At 49.4% G+C, this 16,340-nt stretch overlaps 1 protein-coding gene across 3 annotated transcripts in view; it reads right to left on the reverse strand.

Annotated features, from left to right (window-relative positions):
• Window positions 1–16,340, reverse strand: part of LOC138760312 (NHS-like protein 1) — a 251,143-nt gene that overhangs the window by 17,495 nt on the left and 217,308 nt on the right. For 2 of the 3 annotated variants that reach the window (XM_069930718.1, XM_069930719.1), the window contains exon 3: window positions 11,192–11,319. In XM_069930718.1, coding sequence (XP_069786819.1) covers window positions 11,192–11,319 — 128 coding nt within the window. Of the gene's footprint in view, window positions 1–11,191; window positions 11,320–16,340 lie in introns of those variants that run through there. The other variant, XM_069930720.1, reaches the window with a different exon arrangement.

Genomic DNA, 16,340 nt, shown 5'->3' on the forward strand with positions numbered 1-16,340 from the left:
CCAACCCCCCTCCCTTTGATGTGATTTACAGGGATTGTTTAAAGAGGGCTCACAAAATCTTTGAGTGAATGTCCTTATCACCCAACATGGAGCATCTTCCAGCTACTCCTGTCGGGGAAGAGATCAGAGCCAGCCCCACCAGGCTGAGGAACTGCTTCTTCCCACAGGCAGTAACACCGTTGAACTGCTAAAACAACTCTCCGTGACTACTATTAACTAAAAATCTTTATTTTTAATATAGGCACATGTACAAAGGCTCTGTGTATATGTATCATTTGTTTGTGTATTATATCTGTACATGCGTTTGCACTGTTTTACACCATGGACCTCGGAGAACGCTGTTTCGTCAGGTTGTACTGTTACAATATGAGGATAAATGATGAAGTATATTCCAGCTCCTTTTTATTGTACGATGGGATTGGTATGCTGGACAAAATGCTTCTTTCCAGTTTCCTTCCACCATTGAAAAAGTACTGGGGGGAGGTGTAGGTTAATTGGGTGGCACGGACTCATGGGCCGAAATGGCCTGTTACCATGGTGATTGTCTTAAAAAAACCTTCCAGATAACTGCATCTGGGCACGCCTGCCAATGGTGAGAAGATCACATTCGGAGATGAACAAGATGCCTGGATATCATAGACAGAGACCTTGCATTGTGATGTCCAGGATCTGCAACTGGGTTATCTGTATTGTGGGACCCCTGTCTTGTGAATCCACTGGGAGAAAGTGAGTGGATACGGCAGCACAATTTGGGTGGGCTTAAATCTGGGGCAGCTGGCTTTTGTTCCGAAATCCGGAAAAATCCAAAATTCGGAACACACTGCCCCCCAAGGGTTCTGGATAAAGGATTGTGTACCTGTATTACATTATAAGATGGTCCCACAATAAAACCTATACCCTTGTCACCTTCCTCTGTCTATGATATCCAGGCATCTTGGTCATCTCCAAATGTGATCTTCTCACCATTGGCAGGCCTGCCCAGATGCAGTTATCTGGAAGGTTTTTTTAAGACAATCACCATGGTAACAGGCCATTTCGGCCCATGAGTCCGTGCCACCCAATTAACCTACACCTCCCCCCAGTACTTTTTCAATGGTGGAAGGAAACTGGAGCCCCCGGGGAAACCCCCCGCCCCCAGGGAGAACATACCAACTCCTTACAGACAGCGCAGGATTCGAACTCCGGTCCCAATCACTGGCACTGTAAAGGCGTGGCGCTCCCCACTACGCCAACCATGCCGCCTCAAGGCCCCCCCGAGCCAATCTGTCTTTTTATCTCTCTCTCTGCTTCAACACGTGCCTTACACCTTACCACTTTGAACCAGCTTTCTGTCACCTGACAGAAGAGGATCCATGGACAAGAGGATCGGAATCATTTTGGGTTGGACTCCTCTAAAGTCCCTTGGGTTTCTTAGCTACATAGATGAATACTACATATATAGAAGCTGTTGTCTTTCCCCTCTCACTCTAATTTTAAAATTATTTTAAATTTTGAAAAGATTTTCTAATTTGAAAACTTGTTTCTCTTGGACAATGACCAAAATGAAAAGGTCATTGTTTAATCTATACTTCTCTCTGGAATCTCAAGTCAAGTCAAATTTCACCGCAAATACAACCCGACGAAACAGCGTCCGCCTGTTCTCAGTGCAAAACACGCAGACACACAACCAAACATGACACATGTACAGACAAACAATACATACACAGGACAAGTATCTTATTGATACAAATAAATAACGAAATATTGCTTTGTACAAATGAGAGTGTTGGATGGTTTAGTGTGAGCAAATCCTTTGTGCAATACAGACAATGTGGGGATAGGCAGTTGTCCAATTTTTGTCAGTGGAGACACACAGGAGACTGGACGCCGGTATCTGAAGCCCAACCCAATCTGCTGGAAGAACTCAGCAGGTCGAGCAGGGTCCGGGGGTGAGAAAGAATGGTTGATGTTTTGGGCAGAAACCCTTCATTCAGGCTGGAGGGTTTGGGCCAAAATTATTGACTGTTCTTTCCCTCCCACGTTGCTGGGTCCGTCCACGGATTCCTGCAGCAGATGGTGATTTTTTTTGGGGGGTCAGCTTATTTCTTCCAAAGGAGGGCGGAAGATTAAATACGCCAACTCGACAACATGTACAGTGATTCCACAACGTCTAGAGTAGCTCAGTATAGAATACTTCGCTGCAATACGACTGTTTCTATGAGGCTTGAGACCAACAACAAGGGGAACGGGGGCAACTAGTGGAGATGAGGGCGGACTTACATTAGTCGAAAACCAGCTAATGCATCTTACATCCTAATTAAGTCCTCGCCGAGACTGTGAATGGTTGTCCTTAACCTCTCTGCGTCACACCCCAATACAGCAAACCAGGATGCAGGGAGTGGAAAACAGGAAGGGGATACTATTCCTAGATTCTGCCATGGGTATTTAGGCAAATGTGAGGCATATTGATTGGGGAATTAGTAGGAAACTATTATCTAAAGCAGCAGGGATAAGGGGTCAGATGTTTAGCATGGAGGGTGGTGGGAATGTTCAATACCCTGCCTGGGCAGGTGTTATAGAGTCACACAGCATGGGAAGCAGGCCCTTTGATCCACTATTTCCAAAATAACCACCAAGAACCCATCTATATTAGGTGGGCCACACGTTTGGTGCAGTGGTTAGTGCAATGGCTTTACAGCGCCAGCGATCGGCACCGGGGTTCGACTCCCACGCTATCTGTAAGGAGTTTGTATGTTCTCCCCGTGTCTGAGTGGGTTTCCCCTGGAGGCTCCAGTTTCCTCCCACTGTTCAAAATATACCAGGGGTGTAGGAACATTGGGCAGCATGAGCTCATGAGCCGAATGGCCTGTTACCGTGCTGTATGTCTAAATTAAAAGAAAAGGCTGAACAGTTGGCTTAGTGGTTAAGTGCAACGCCTTTAGAGAACCAGCAATCGGAACCAGCTCTGAAAGGAGTTTGCACATTCTCCCTGTGTCTGCATGAGTTTTCCCGGGGGGGGGGGGTTCTGGTTTCCTCCCACTGTTCACAATGTACCGTGGATGTAGATTAATTGGGTGTAAATTGGGAAGCACGGGCTCAGATTGGAAGCACAGATTGGATAGGCTGAGCTGCAAGGCCTCTCCTGTGCTTATGCGGGTTTCTGAACACTCCTGACCACAGCACAGCATAAACAGATACACACACCACACAGGGGTTTCAGGATCCAGTAATCACTTGCAAGAGGATGCCTACCCTGGGTTCAACAAGGTGAGAAACCACCTCTGCATTTGGATGGGAAGGAACAGGAGTGATGTTGGTACACTTGGGCGGGAAGGCAAAGTTCTTCCTTCTCATTGTAATCCTGCACTCTGTAAATTGATGTGTGGGTGATAAATAAGGAAGCAGCTTCGATCCTCAAGAACCCCCGCCACCCAGGCCAGGCCCTCTTCTCACTGCTCCCATCATGAAGGAGGTACAGGAACCTGAAGATAAACACACAACGGTACAAAAACAGCTTCTTCCCCTCCGCCATCAGATTTCTGAATGGTAAATGAACCACTAGATAACTTTTCTCTCTTCTTTTGTTCTAATTATTTGTAAATGTTGTATTTACCGAACTATAATTTATAGCAACCGGTCATGAGTAATGTTGTTTCTACTGGAAACCAACAAATTTCATCATATAATAAACCAGATACGGACTCCACATCTGTTTGTCTGTTTGCAGTCAAACAATATTTGGACAGATTTGAGGATGGGAAGGGCTAAGAATGGTGAGGAACAAATAGACACAAATGGTACCATCCCAGACTGCCAACAGGGTCAGCAAGGATGAGTTGGGTTGAAGGGTCTGGTCCAAACTGTGTGACTCAAAGAGACCTTATGGCAAATAATCTGAACGAAACAAAAGGCAACAGTTCTGACTTGCCAACAAGAGCGGGCAGTGATTTCACGCCAATAGTTGCCAGAGCAATATAACCAGAAGGAAATTGCATCTTCTTTTTATACAGAGGAGGTTAAGGCATTAGGTTTCTGCGCAGTTAATGCAGGGCAGAGGTCAAGTGGCAGAAAAGGCACGCTGGAATAATCCACTGGAAAGGGGATTAGGTTATGGTGGGATAAGCTGAGGACAGCATTGGAGAGCAGGCACACTGGAATTTACAAACAGCAGAGGGGAAGCAAAGCTCTTTGCCGCGTGAACTGCACAGTGTGCGTGTACCTGGTCATTCCATGAAGTCAAATGGCAGCAGGCACTAAGGCAAATCTGACTGGGGCAGTTTAGAGAGGAATATCGCTGGAGTGGAAGAGCAGAAGAGAGAAAATGAAGAACAAACTAAAATGACTAAATCAAAAGCAGAAGGATCATCTTAACAGTGTCAGGGTAATAATGACTGAGGACAGTCATTTTAAATGAACAGAGAATCCCAATAACAACCCGCTCAATGTTTGGACTTGCCAAACGCCACTGGAACAGCGTCAGAAGAGATGCTGCCCAATTACACCCAAAGTTGGAAAGAATTTGAATTTAGCTTTAAAACGCCGGCTTGTGCCCCACTGACAGGTGAGGGAGGCCTCTACACAGTTCAATAACATACCAAGTACTGTGTCGGTATAAGCACCACACCCAGTTCTGTATCGGTGTGAGGGAGCCCCATACCCACTTCTGTTATGGTGTGAGGGAGCCCCATACCCACTTCTGTATCAATGTGAGGGAGCACCACACCCAGTTCTGTATCGGTGTGAGGGAGCCCCATACCCAGTTCTGTATCGGTGTGAGGGAGCCCCATACCCACTTCTGTATCAATGTGAGGGAGCCCCATACCTAGTTCTGTATCAGTGTGAGGGAGCCCCATACCCAGTTCTGTATCGGTGTGAGGGAGACCCATACCCAGTTCTGTATCGATGTGAGGGAGCCCCATACCCAGTTCTGTATCGGTGTGAGGGAGCCCATACCCAGTTCTGTATCGGTGTGAGGGAGCTCCATACCCAGTTCTGTATCAAAGTGAGGGAGCACCATACCCAGTTCTGTATCAGTGTGAGGGAGCCCCACACCCAGTTCTGTATCGGTGTGAGGTGGCCCTACACCCAGTTCTGTATCAGTGTGAGGGAGCCCCATATTCAGTTCTGTATCGATGTGAGGGGGCTCCACATCCAGTTCTGTATTTAGCTTTCAATTTAGCTTTAAAACGCCAGCTTGTGTCCCACTGACAGGTGAGGGAGGCCTCTACACAGTTCAATAACATACCAAGTACTGTGTCAGTATAAGCACCACACCCAGTTCTGTATCGTTGTGAGGGAGCCCCATACCCAGTTCTGTATCTGTGTGAGGGAGCCCCATACCCACTTCTTTATCAATGTGAGGGAGCCCCACACCCAGTTCTGTATCAGTGTGAGAGAGCCCCATACCCAGTTCTGTATTGGTGTGAGGGAGCCCCACACTCAGTTCTGTATCGGTGTGAGGGAGCCCCATACCCAGTTCTGTATCTGTGTGAGGGAGCCCCATACTCAGTTCTGTATCGGTGTGAGGGAGCCCCATACCCACTTCTGTATCAATGTGCGGGAGCCCCATACCCAGTTCTGTATGTGTGAGGTAGCCCCACACCCAGTTCTGTATCGGTGTGAGGGAGCCCCATACCCACTTCTGTATCAATGTGCGGGAGCCCCATTCCCAGTTCTGTATCAGTGTGAGGGAGCCCCATACCCAGTTCTGTATCGGTGTGAGAGAGCCCCATACCCACTTCTTTATCAGTGTGAGGGAGCCCCACACCCAGTTCTGTATCAGTGTGAGAGAGCCCCATACCCAGTTCTGTATTGGTGTGAGGGAGCCCCACACTCAGTTCTGTATCGGTGTGAGGGAGCCCCATACCCAGTTCTGTATCTGTGTGAGGGAGCCCCATACTCAGTTCTGTATCGGTGTGAGGGAGCCCCATACCCACTTCTGTATCAATGTGCGGGAGCCCCATACCCAGTTCTGTATGTGTGAGGTAGCCCCACACCAAGTTCTGTATCGGTGTGAGGGAGCCCCATACCCACTTCTGTATCAATGTGCGGGAGCCCCATTCCCAGTTCTGTATCAGTGTGAGGGAGCCCCATACCCAGTTCTGTATCGGTGTGAGAGAGCCCCATACCCACTTCTTTATCAGTGTGAGGGAGCCCCACACCCAGTTCTGTATCGGTGTGAGGGAGCCCCATACCCACTTCTGTATCAATGTGCGGGAGCCCCATACCCAGTTCTGTATGTGTGAGGTAGCCCCATTCCCAGTTCTGTATCTGTGTGAGGGAGCCCCATACCCACTTCTTTATCAATGTGAGGGAGCCCCACACCCAGTTCTGTATCAGTGTGAGAGAGCCCCATACCCAGTTCTGTATTGGTGTGAGGGAGCCCCATACTCAGTTCTGTATCGGTGTGAGGGAGTCCCATACCCAGTTCTGTATCCGTGTGAGGGAGCCCCATACCCACTTCTTTATCAGTGTGAGGGAGCCCCACACCCAGTTCTGTATCAGTGTGAGGGAGCCCCATACCCAGTTCTGTATCGGTGTGAGGGAGCCCCAAACCCACTTCTGTATCAATGTGCGGGAGCCCCACACCCAGTTCTGTATCGGTGTGAGGTAGCCCCACACCCAGTTCTGTATCGGTGTGAGGGAGCCCCATACCCAGTTCTGTATCGGTGTGAGGTAGCCCCACACCCAGTTCTGTATCGGTGTGAGGGAGCCCCATACCCACTTCTGTATCAATGTGAGGGAGCCCCACACCCAGTTCTGTATCGGTGTGAGGGAGCCCCATACCCAGTTCTGTATCAGTGTGAGGGAGCCCCATACCCACTTCTGTATCAATGTGCGGGAGCCCCATACCCAGTTCTGTATCGGTGTGAGGGAGCCCCATACCCAGTTCTGTATCGATGTGAGGGGGCTCCACATCCAGTTCTGTATTTAGCTTTCAATTTAGCTTTAAAACGCCAGCTTGTGTCCCACTGACAGGTGAGGGAGGCCTCTACACAGTTCAATAACATACCAAGTACTGTGTCAGTATAAGCCCCACACCCAGTTCTGTATCGGTGTGAGGGAGCCCCATACCCACTTCTGTAACAATGTGCGGGAGCCCCATACCCAGTTCTGTATCGGTGTGAGGTAGCCCCACACCCAGTTCTGTATCGGTGTGAGGTAGCCCCACACCCAGTTCTGTATCGGTGTGTGGGAGCCCCATACCAAGTTCTGTATCGGTGTGAGGTAGCCCCACACCCAGTTCTGTATCGGTGTGAGGGAGCCCCATATCCACTTCTGTATCAATGTGCGGGAGCCCCATACACAGTTCTGTATCGGTGTGAGGGAGCCACATACCCAGTTCTGTATCGGTGCGGGAGCCCCATACCCAGTTCTGTATCGGTGCGGGAGCCCCATACCGGTTCTGTATCGGTGTGAGGGAGCCCCATACCCAGTTCTGTATCGGTGCAGGAGCCCCATACCCAGTTCTGTATCGATGTGAGGGAGCCCTATACGCAGTTCTGTATCGGTGTGAGGGAGCTCCATACCCAGTTCTGTATCAAAGTGAGGGAGCACCATACCCAGTTCTGTATCAGTGTGAGGGAGCCCCATATTCAGTCTGTATCAATGTGAGGGAGCCCCACACCCAGTTCTGTATCGGTGTGAGGGAGCCCCATACCCAGTTCTGTATCGGTGCAGGAGCCCCATACCCAGTTCTGTATCGATGTGAGGGAGCCCTATACGCAGTTCTGTATCGGTGTGAGGTAGCCCCACACCCAGTTCTGTATCGGTGTGAGGGAGCCCCATACCCAGTTCTGTATCGGTGTGAGGTAGCCCCACACCCAGTTCTGTATCGGTGTGAGGGAGCCCCATATCCACTTCTGTATCAATGTGAGGGAGCTCCATACCCAGTTCTGTATCAAAGTGAGGGAGCACCATACCCAGTTCTGTATCAGTGTGAGGGAGCCCCATACCCACTTCTGTATCAATGTGCGGGAGCCCCATTCCCAGTTCTGTATCAGTGTGAGGGAGTCCCATACCCAGTTCTGTATCCGTGTGAGGGAGCCCCATACCCACTTCTTTATCAGTGTGAGGGAGCCCCACACCCAGTTCTGTATCAGTGTGAGAGAGCCCCATACCCAGTTCTGTATCGGTGTGAGGGAGCCCCATACCCACTTCTGTATCAATGTGCGGGAGCCCCATACCCAGTTCTATATCGGTGTGAGGTAGCCCCACACCCAGTTCTGTATCGGTGTGAGGTAGCCCCACACCCAGTTCTGTATCGGTGTGAGGGAGCCCCATATCCACTTCTGTATCAATGTGCGGGAGCCCCATACACAGTTCTGTATCGGTGTGAGGGAGCCACATACCCAGTTCTGTATCGGTGCGGGAGCCCCAAACCCAGTTCTGTATCGGTGCGGGAGCCCCATACCCAGTTCTGTATCGGTGTGAGGGAGCCCCATACCCAGTTCTGTATCGGTGCAGGAGCCCCATACCCAGTTCTGTATCGATGTGAGGGAGCCCTATACGCAGTTCTGTATCGGTGTGAGGTAGCCCCACACCCAGTTCTGTATCGGTGTGAGGTAGCCCCACACCCAGTTCTGTATCGGTGTGAGGGAGCTCCATACCCAGTTCTGTATCAAAGTGAGGGAGCACCATACCCAGTTCTGTATCAGTGTGAGGGAGCCCCATATTCAGTTCTGTATCAGTGTGAGGGAGCCCCATACCCAGTTCTGTATCGTTGTGAGGGAGCCCCATACCCAGTTCTGTATCTGTGTGAGGGAGCCCCATACCCACTTCTTTATCAATGTGAGGGAGCCCCACACCCAGTTCTGTATCGGTGTGAGGTAGCCCCATACCCAGTTCTGTATCGGTGTGAGGGAGACCCATACCCAGTTCTGTATCGATGTGAGGGAGCCCCATACCCAGTTCTGTATCGGTGTGAGGGAGCCCATACCCAGTTCTGTATCGGTGTGAGGGAGCTCCATACCCAGTTCTGTATCAAAGTGAGGGAGCACCATACCCAGTTCTGTATCAGTGTGAGGGAGCCCCATATTCAGTCTGTATCAGTGTGAGGGAGCCCCACACCCAGTTCTGTATCGGTGTGAGGTGGCCCTACACCCAGTTCTGTATCAGTGTGAGGGAGCCCCATATTCAGTTCTGTATCGATGTGAGGGAGCTCCACATCCAGTTCTGTATTTAGCTTTCAATTTAGCTTTAAAACGCCAGCTTGTGTCCCACTGACAGGTGAGGGAGGCCTCTACACAGTTCAATAACATACCAAGTACTGTGTCAGTATAAGCACCACACCCAGTTCTGTATCGTTGTGAGGGAGCCCCATACCCAGTTCTGTATCTGTGTGAGGGAGCCCCATACCCACTTCTGTATCAATGTGAGGGAGCCCCATACCCAATTCTGTATTGGTGTGAGGTAGCCCCATACCCAGTTCTGTATCGGTGTGAGGGAGCCCCATACCCACTTCTGTATCAATGTGCGGGAGCCCCATACCCAGTTCTGTATGTGTGAGGTAGCCCCATTCCCAGTTCTGTATCAGTGTGAGGGAGTCCCATACCCAGTTCTGTATCCGTGTGAGGGAGCCCCATACCCACTTCTTTATCAGTGTGAGGGAGCCCCACACCCAGTTCTGTATCAGTGTGAGAGAGCCCCATACCCAGTTCTGTATCCGTGTGAGGGAGTCCCATACCCAGTTCTGTATCCGTGTGAGGGAGCCCCATACCCACTTCTTTATCAGTGTGAGGGAGCCCCACACCCAGTTCTGTATCAGTGTGAGGGAGCCCCATACCCAGTTCTGTATCGGTGTGAGGGAGCCCCAAACCCACTTCTGTATCAATGTGCGGGAGCCCCACACCCAGTTCTGTATCGGTGTGAGGTAGCCCCACACCCAGTTCTGTATCGGTGTGAGGGAGCCCCATACCCAGTTCTGTATCGGTGTGAGGTAGCCCCACACCCAGTTCTGTATCGGTGTGAGGGAGCCCCATACCCAGTTCTGTATCGGTGTGAGGTAGCCCCACACCCAGTTCTGTATCAGTGTGAGGGAGCCCCATACCCACTTCTGTATCAATGTGCGGGAGCCCCATACCCAGTTCTGTATCGGTGTGAGGTAGCCCCACACCCAGTTCTGTATCGGTGTGAGTTAGCCCCACACCCAGTTCTGTATCGGTGCGGGAGCCCCATACCCAGTTCTGTATCGGTGCGGGAGCCCCATACCCAGTTCTGTATCGGTGTGAGGGAGCCCCATACCCAGTTCTGTATCGGTGCAGGAGCCCCATACCCAGTTCTGTATCGATGTGAGGGAGCCCTATACGCAGTTCTGTATCGATGTGAGGGAGCCCCATACCCAGTTCTGTATCGATTTGAGGGAGCCCTATACCCAGTTCTGTATCGATGTGAGGGAGCCCTATACCCAGTTCTGTATCGATGTGAGGGAGCCCTATACCCAGTTCTGTATCGGTCTGAGGGAGCCCCATATTCAGTTCTGTATCAGTGTGAGGGAGCCCCATACCCAGTTCTCTATCGATATGAGGGGGCCCCATACCCAGTTCTGTATCGATGTGAGGGAGCCCCACACCCAGTTCTGTATCAGTGTCTGGAAGCCCCATACCCAGTTCTGTATCGGTGTGAGGGAGTCCCATACCCAGTTCTGTATCGGTTCTGTATCGGTGTGATGGAGCCTCATACCCAGTTCTGTATCAGTTCTGTATCGGTGTGATGGAGCCCCATACCCAGTTCTCTATTGGTGTGAGGGAGCCCCTTATCCAGTTCTCTATTGGTGTCTGGAAGCCCCATACCCAATTATATAACAGTCTGAGGGAGCCTCACCATCTTGAAACCACTGGGTTATACATTGAGTGGCAGTACGGCGTAAGCTCAGCAGTGAGAGAAGTCAGTTTTCTTGATGAGGAATTGAACCAAGGTCCATATGTGCAGAGAGCTGGAAGAAGTTATCAGTGAAGAGCAGAGCATCCTGCTCAATAATTATCTTCAGAAATATTATCCCTGATACATTGTACGGCCACCGTAGTTTTTGGATGGTGGGTTGACGTGAGTGACTACCCAGCGCTGCCATGTGGACCATTCTGGAAGAGAGGTGAATAGTGCTATGCAACTCCAAATCTTTCTTCAACCCATTCACGGTACTGAGAAACAACAATATCCTGCTGCAGATTACGGGCAGCCCAGAGAGGGAATGAGGGCAAAACAGAACACTTACCGCTTGGATCTGATCTTCTTCCTCATCCAGGCTACTTCCAGAGTGGTGAGACGATGTCGAGGCGAATAAAGGTGCCTGTGAGTAATACCGGGAACTGCGCAAACCATCCTTCCTGAGCTTATCACAGTCTGCAGAGAAAGAGATGGTGTAAGGTTGAGGAACTTTCCAGCAGCTCATCCTGGCTCCTCATTGACAAACTAGAACCATAGAACATTACAGCATGGAAAGAGGCCATTCAGCCCATCATCTGCACCAAACTATTATTCCGCCTCGTCCCAACCACCTTCAACCAGTCCATATCCCTCCCATCCACAAACCTATCCAAAGTTTTCTCAAATGTCAAAATCGAGCCCACGTTCACCACTTTAGAAGATTGCTCCACACTCCCACCACTATCTGAGTGAAGAAATTCCCCCAAAAGATCCCCTAAATGCCTCACTTTTCACCATTAACCCACATCCTCTAGTTCTTGTCTCACCTAACATCAGTGGAAAAATCCTGCTTGCATACCCCTCATAATTTTAAATACCACTATCAAATCTCCCCTCATTTTTCACCGATCCAGGGAATAAAGTCCAAACCTGTTTAACCTCTCCCTGTAACTCAATTCCTGAAGTCCGGCCAACATTCTAGCAAATTTTCTCTGCACTCTCTCTACCTTATTGATATCTTTCCTGTAGTTAGGTGACCAAAACTGCACACAATTCCCCAAATTTGGCCTCACCAATGTCTTGCACACCTTCACTATAACATTTCAGCTCCTGTACTTAATATTTTAATTTATGAAAGCCAGTCTGCTCTCGTTACAATCCTACCAACCTCTCTGCTTTCTAAGGGGACCGCTCCTCCCTTCCCTCTTCATGCCCCCTCAGTACCTACCCCTGTGACCATATGAAATGTTACAATTATGCCCACCATCACTATCGTTCAGGGCCCCAAACTAGCCTTTCAAATGAAGCAACACTTCACTCGCGTATCCGCGGGGGTCCTCTCCTGCATCCGGTGCTCCTGACATGGCCTTCTCTTCATCGGGGAAGCTGGATGCCAACTGGGAGATCATTTCGTTGAGCATTTTTGCCCTGTCCACTGCAATAACAGGGACCTCCCAGTGGCCAAGCATTTTAATTCCACATGTCGATCTGTGGCCTCACGTGCTGCCAAGCTGAGACCACCTGCAAATTGGCGGAACGACGGGGAGTATCACGAACCAGCTTTCGAAAAGTGCATTTAAAAAGGGAGCGTTTTAGGTTCCAACACCTACTATTCCGTCTGGGCACTCTCCAAGCAGACAGCATTAACATTGATTTCTGTTAACCCCCACTACCACCCCACCCCCGAGTCTCTCTTTCCCTCTCCTTCGTCTCTTTTCTTCCAGCTCCCATTCCCCTTCCCTCCCTGAAAGAGCTACCCCATCCCACTATCACATTGGTACTCAACCTTTTTTTTCCACTCACATGCCACCTTTAAGTCATCCATTACTCACCACAGAGCACCCACAGCTTAGGATGCCATCGGTGCTCTGTGGTTAATAAGGGATCACTTAAGATGGTACGTGAGTGCAGGGGGAAAAGAAGGTTGAGATCCACTGCTCTATCACTTAGCTTTTATCTCTTCCCCCCCATCTCTATCCACCTATGGCATTTTACCTGCTAGCCTGTGCTCCTCTCCCTGCCCTTTCCTCCCTCCTCTCCTCCTTCCCCTCTCCCCTCGCTTGCCTGCTTTTTTTTGCTCATACCTTGATGAAGGGCTGTTTACCCTTTAAATTGATATATTTTCAAAAAAATGTAGAGGTGCAATGCGAAAGCAAGCCCTTTGAGCCCGTACCCCCAAATGCACCAATTCCCCTACGACCCCTGTATGATTTTGACGGGTGGGAGGAAACCGGACAATGCGGAGGCAAACCCATGCAGACACGGGGAGGGCATACAAACTCCTTTCGGACAGCGGCGGTTTCGAACCAGGGTTGCTGGCGCTGTGATAGCGTTGCCGAAACTGCTACGCGGACCGTGCCGCTTCATGATCTGCTAAGTTTCTCCAGCACACTAGGGTATTGCACTCATGCAAGTCACCTTTTTTTGCACCGATTACTGTGAATACAGTATTTATTGCCTACCATTTCCTTCAATGTGTTTACTATTAACATTTTTCTTTACAAGTGCCTGTTCAGTTGCAGCATGCAAGAATTTTGACATACAACGCGCATGACAATCTTACCAGTCAGACGCTTCAACTGCAATAGAACTCGGGAATTAAACAAGAAAATCTGCAGACGCTAGGGTTATGTGCAGTGCACGTACGCACTAGAGCAAGTCACCAGGCCACGCGGCATCCAGAGGAAGTAAAGGGTAACCGACGTTTCGGGCCGTGATGAAGGGTCTCAGGCCCAAAATGTTGGCTACCCTGCACTTCCTGTGGATGCCGCATGGCCTGCTGAGTTGCTCCAGCACGTCTGTGCACCGCGTCGAACTCGGGAGGATCCACACCAGGTGTGCCTGCACCCACCATCACCGTGAATGACGCTACCCACAGGTGCCCTGCAGCAAGGCCACAGCGACGGCTTGAGGACCTTTTCTTGCTCACAGCTACGACATTCCTCCCCCAGTAAAATCCACGAAACCCGGCCGCCATGGTGAGTTGAGGATTGTACTTACAATCGCACTCGAAACGAAAGGCACTGGGGTCCCCCATTATCCCTGGAATCCAAAAGCGCCTTCGTCACTCATTCACTCCACAATGAGTGACCAATCTAAATATCCTTATGAGGAGCACATTCCAAGGCAGAGCATTCAATTCTGCCAAACTATTGTTCAAGCATTTATTGTTAAACATTGTCAGCCAATGAGTTGGAAGTGGGGGAGGGGCAGAGGGGAGGGAACATGTGATTCACTGGAACCTTTTCACAAGTGAATTTGCTCAGATAACAAAAAAGGAGGGAAAACGCAAATCACAAAGCAAATCATTTTTCTTTAAGAAGCACCAAAGAATTGCAGGTCGCTGGAAGCCGGAGCAAAAAAGAGGCTGCAAAAGCCTGCTGAGCTCTTCCACTTACTGAGGCACTTTCCCTCCCTGAGCCAGGTGTAAGTAGCCTGACTGTTTCCCAAAGACCAGAGCCCACTTTGCTGAAGCCTCTCTAGCCACTGGTCACAATCAGTTACTAAACCCCACCCCACCCTCCCACCACCAGCAGACTCCTCAACGACAAACTCAATCATGCCCCTTTCATGAAAAGAAAAAGCCCGAGTGTTAAGGTGGAGGTTCCCCGCCTTTACATCGGGAGACTTCGCTTCTTGAATGCGCTGTGGCTGGCTGCAATCCCTCTCGGGGAAGGATAACCAGTGGAGTGCAGCGCTCCACTGCCTCACATGAATGTGCAGCCGCTGCAACCGGCTGGTTAGGGGCGGGCTGGTGGTGCTGCCATCTCCCCACTCGCCCCTCTCCCTCCATTACCCCCTCAAGGCAGGGGCGGCCAACGGGAGCCATCAGGGCAGGTGCCGTCGGGGGGGGGTCGACCATTGCGAGCTGTGAAAGCCCCACCCTCTGGCAGCTCACCGGGCCACTTCGGCGTTTGGGGCCGCTCTCTGCGGCTCAAAACGCGGCAAAGAGGAGGAGTCACGCGATGGAGTAGTGGCCGGACGGTGAACTCCAGCCCTCTCCAGAAAAGTCGGGAAAAACAAGAGAAAACACAAAGGCACAGAAATAAAAGTTACAGAAAAGTGAGTATAAAGGTGGAAAGAAGATGGCGACAAAAAAAGAAAAGTCGAAAGCAACGGTAAGAAGAGAGGAAGAGAAGACAAAGGAGGAAAAAGGTGAAGGCCTTACCTGTCCGAAGAGGCCCGCTGCGGAGAGAGAAACCCGCTCCCTCAGGTCGGTAAATAATGGACTACAAAAATGGCTCGCAGAGCCGAACAAAAGTGCGCAAACGCGCATGCGCGAAGTTTCGCGCATGCGCGATGCGAATGAAAAAAAACACACCGACGGGAGGGGGGACCAGCTGGGGAGTCGATCTCCACAGCCGGCAACGACAGCTGCAGAACACCTGCAGCAAGAAGAGACCACAGAAGACAATAGAAACAAGATAGAAGAGGAGGAAAGGGCAACAAAGAAACAACAGATGGTCAACTCAGAGGAAGAAGAAGAGGAAGAGTATGGTGAAATAGAAGAAGAAAAGAGAGGCAAGGTAAAGGATATACTTGCTCTTATTAGAGGATACATGGAATCATTTAAAGAATGGCAAACACAGGAATTTAAGGATTTAAGAAAAAGAATAAACAACACAGAGGAGAAAATAATTAAAATGGAGATGACCTTAACAGAAATGGGAAAAAAAATGGACAAGATGGAAGAGCGGGCAGTAGCAGCAGAAATGGAGGTAGAAGACTTAAAAAAGAAATTGGAGAAATCTAATAAAAAAACTAAAGAGACACAAGAACTACTAGCTCAAAAAATAGATACAATGGAAAACCATAACAGAAGAAATAACATAAAGATAGTGGGCCTTAAGGAAGATGAAGAAGGCAAGAATATGAGGGAGTTTATAAAAGAGTGGATCCCTAAGACCCTAGGATGTCCAGAACTACAGCATGAAATGGAAATAGAAAGGGCACATAGAGTATTGGCCTCTAAACCACAACCACAACAAAAACCAAGATCTATTGTAGTAAAATTCCTAAGATATACTACAAGAGAAAAGGTACTGGAGAAGACAATGGAAAAAGTAAGAGAGGGCAACAAACCACTGGAGTATAAAGGGCAAAAAATCTTCATTTATCCAGATATAAGTTTTGAACTCCTAAAGAAGAGAAAAGAGTTCAATACAGCAAAGGCGATTTTATGGAAGAAAGGGTATAAATTTATACTAAAGCATCCAGCGGTATTGAAAATATTTATTCCAGGACAGCAAAACAGACTATTCTCGGATCCAGAAGAAGCACGAAAATTTGCAGAACAATTACAAAAATAGACTGAGGGAGGAAGACGGGTAATGAGAGTTAAAATGATCACGACTGATATGTATGTGGGTAAAGAGGTATAAGAGTGAATAGAGACAATGAGCATACATGAATGTATCTGTACTTAGAGGAAAATATAGATAGTATAGACAAGAATTAATAAGGGAAGGTAATGGAATAGAGAGATAAGGAGGGAATTA

The sequence above is a fragment of the Narcine bancroftii genome, chromosome 4, assembly GCF_036971445.1.
Source record: "Narcine bancroftii isolate sNarBan1 chromosome 4, sNarBan1.hap1, whole genome shotgun sequence".
Taxonomy (NCBI): Eukaryota; Metazoa; Chordata; class Chondrichthyes; order Torpediniformes; family Narcinidae; genus Narcine; species Narcine bancroftii.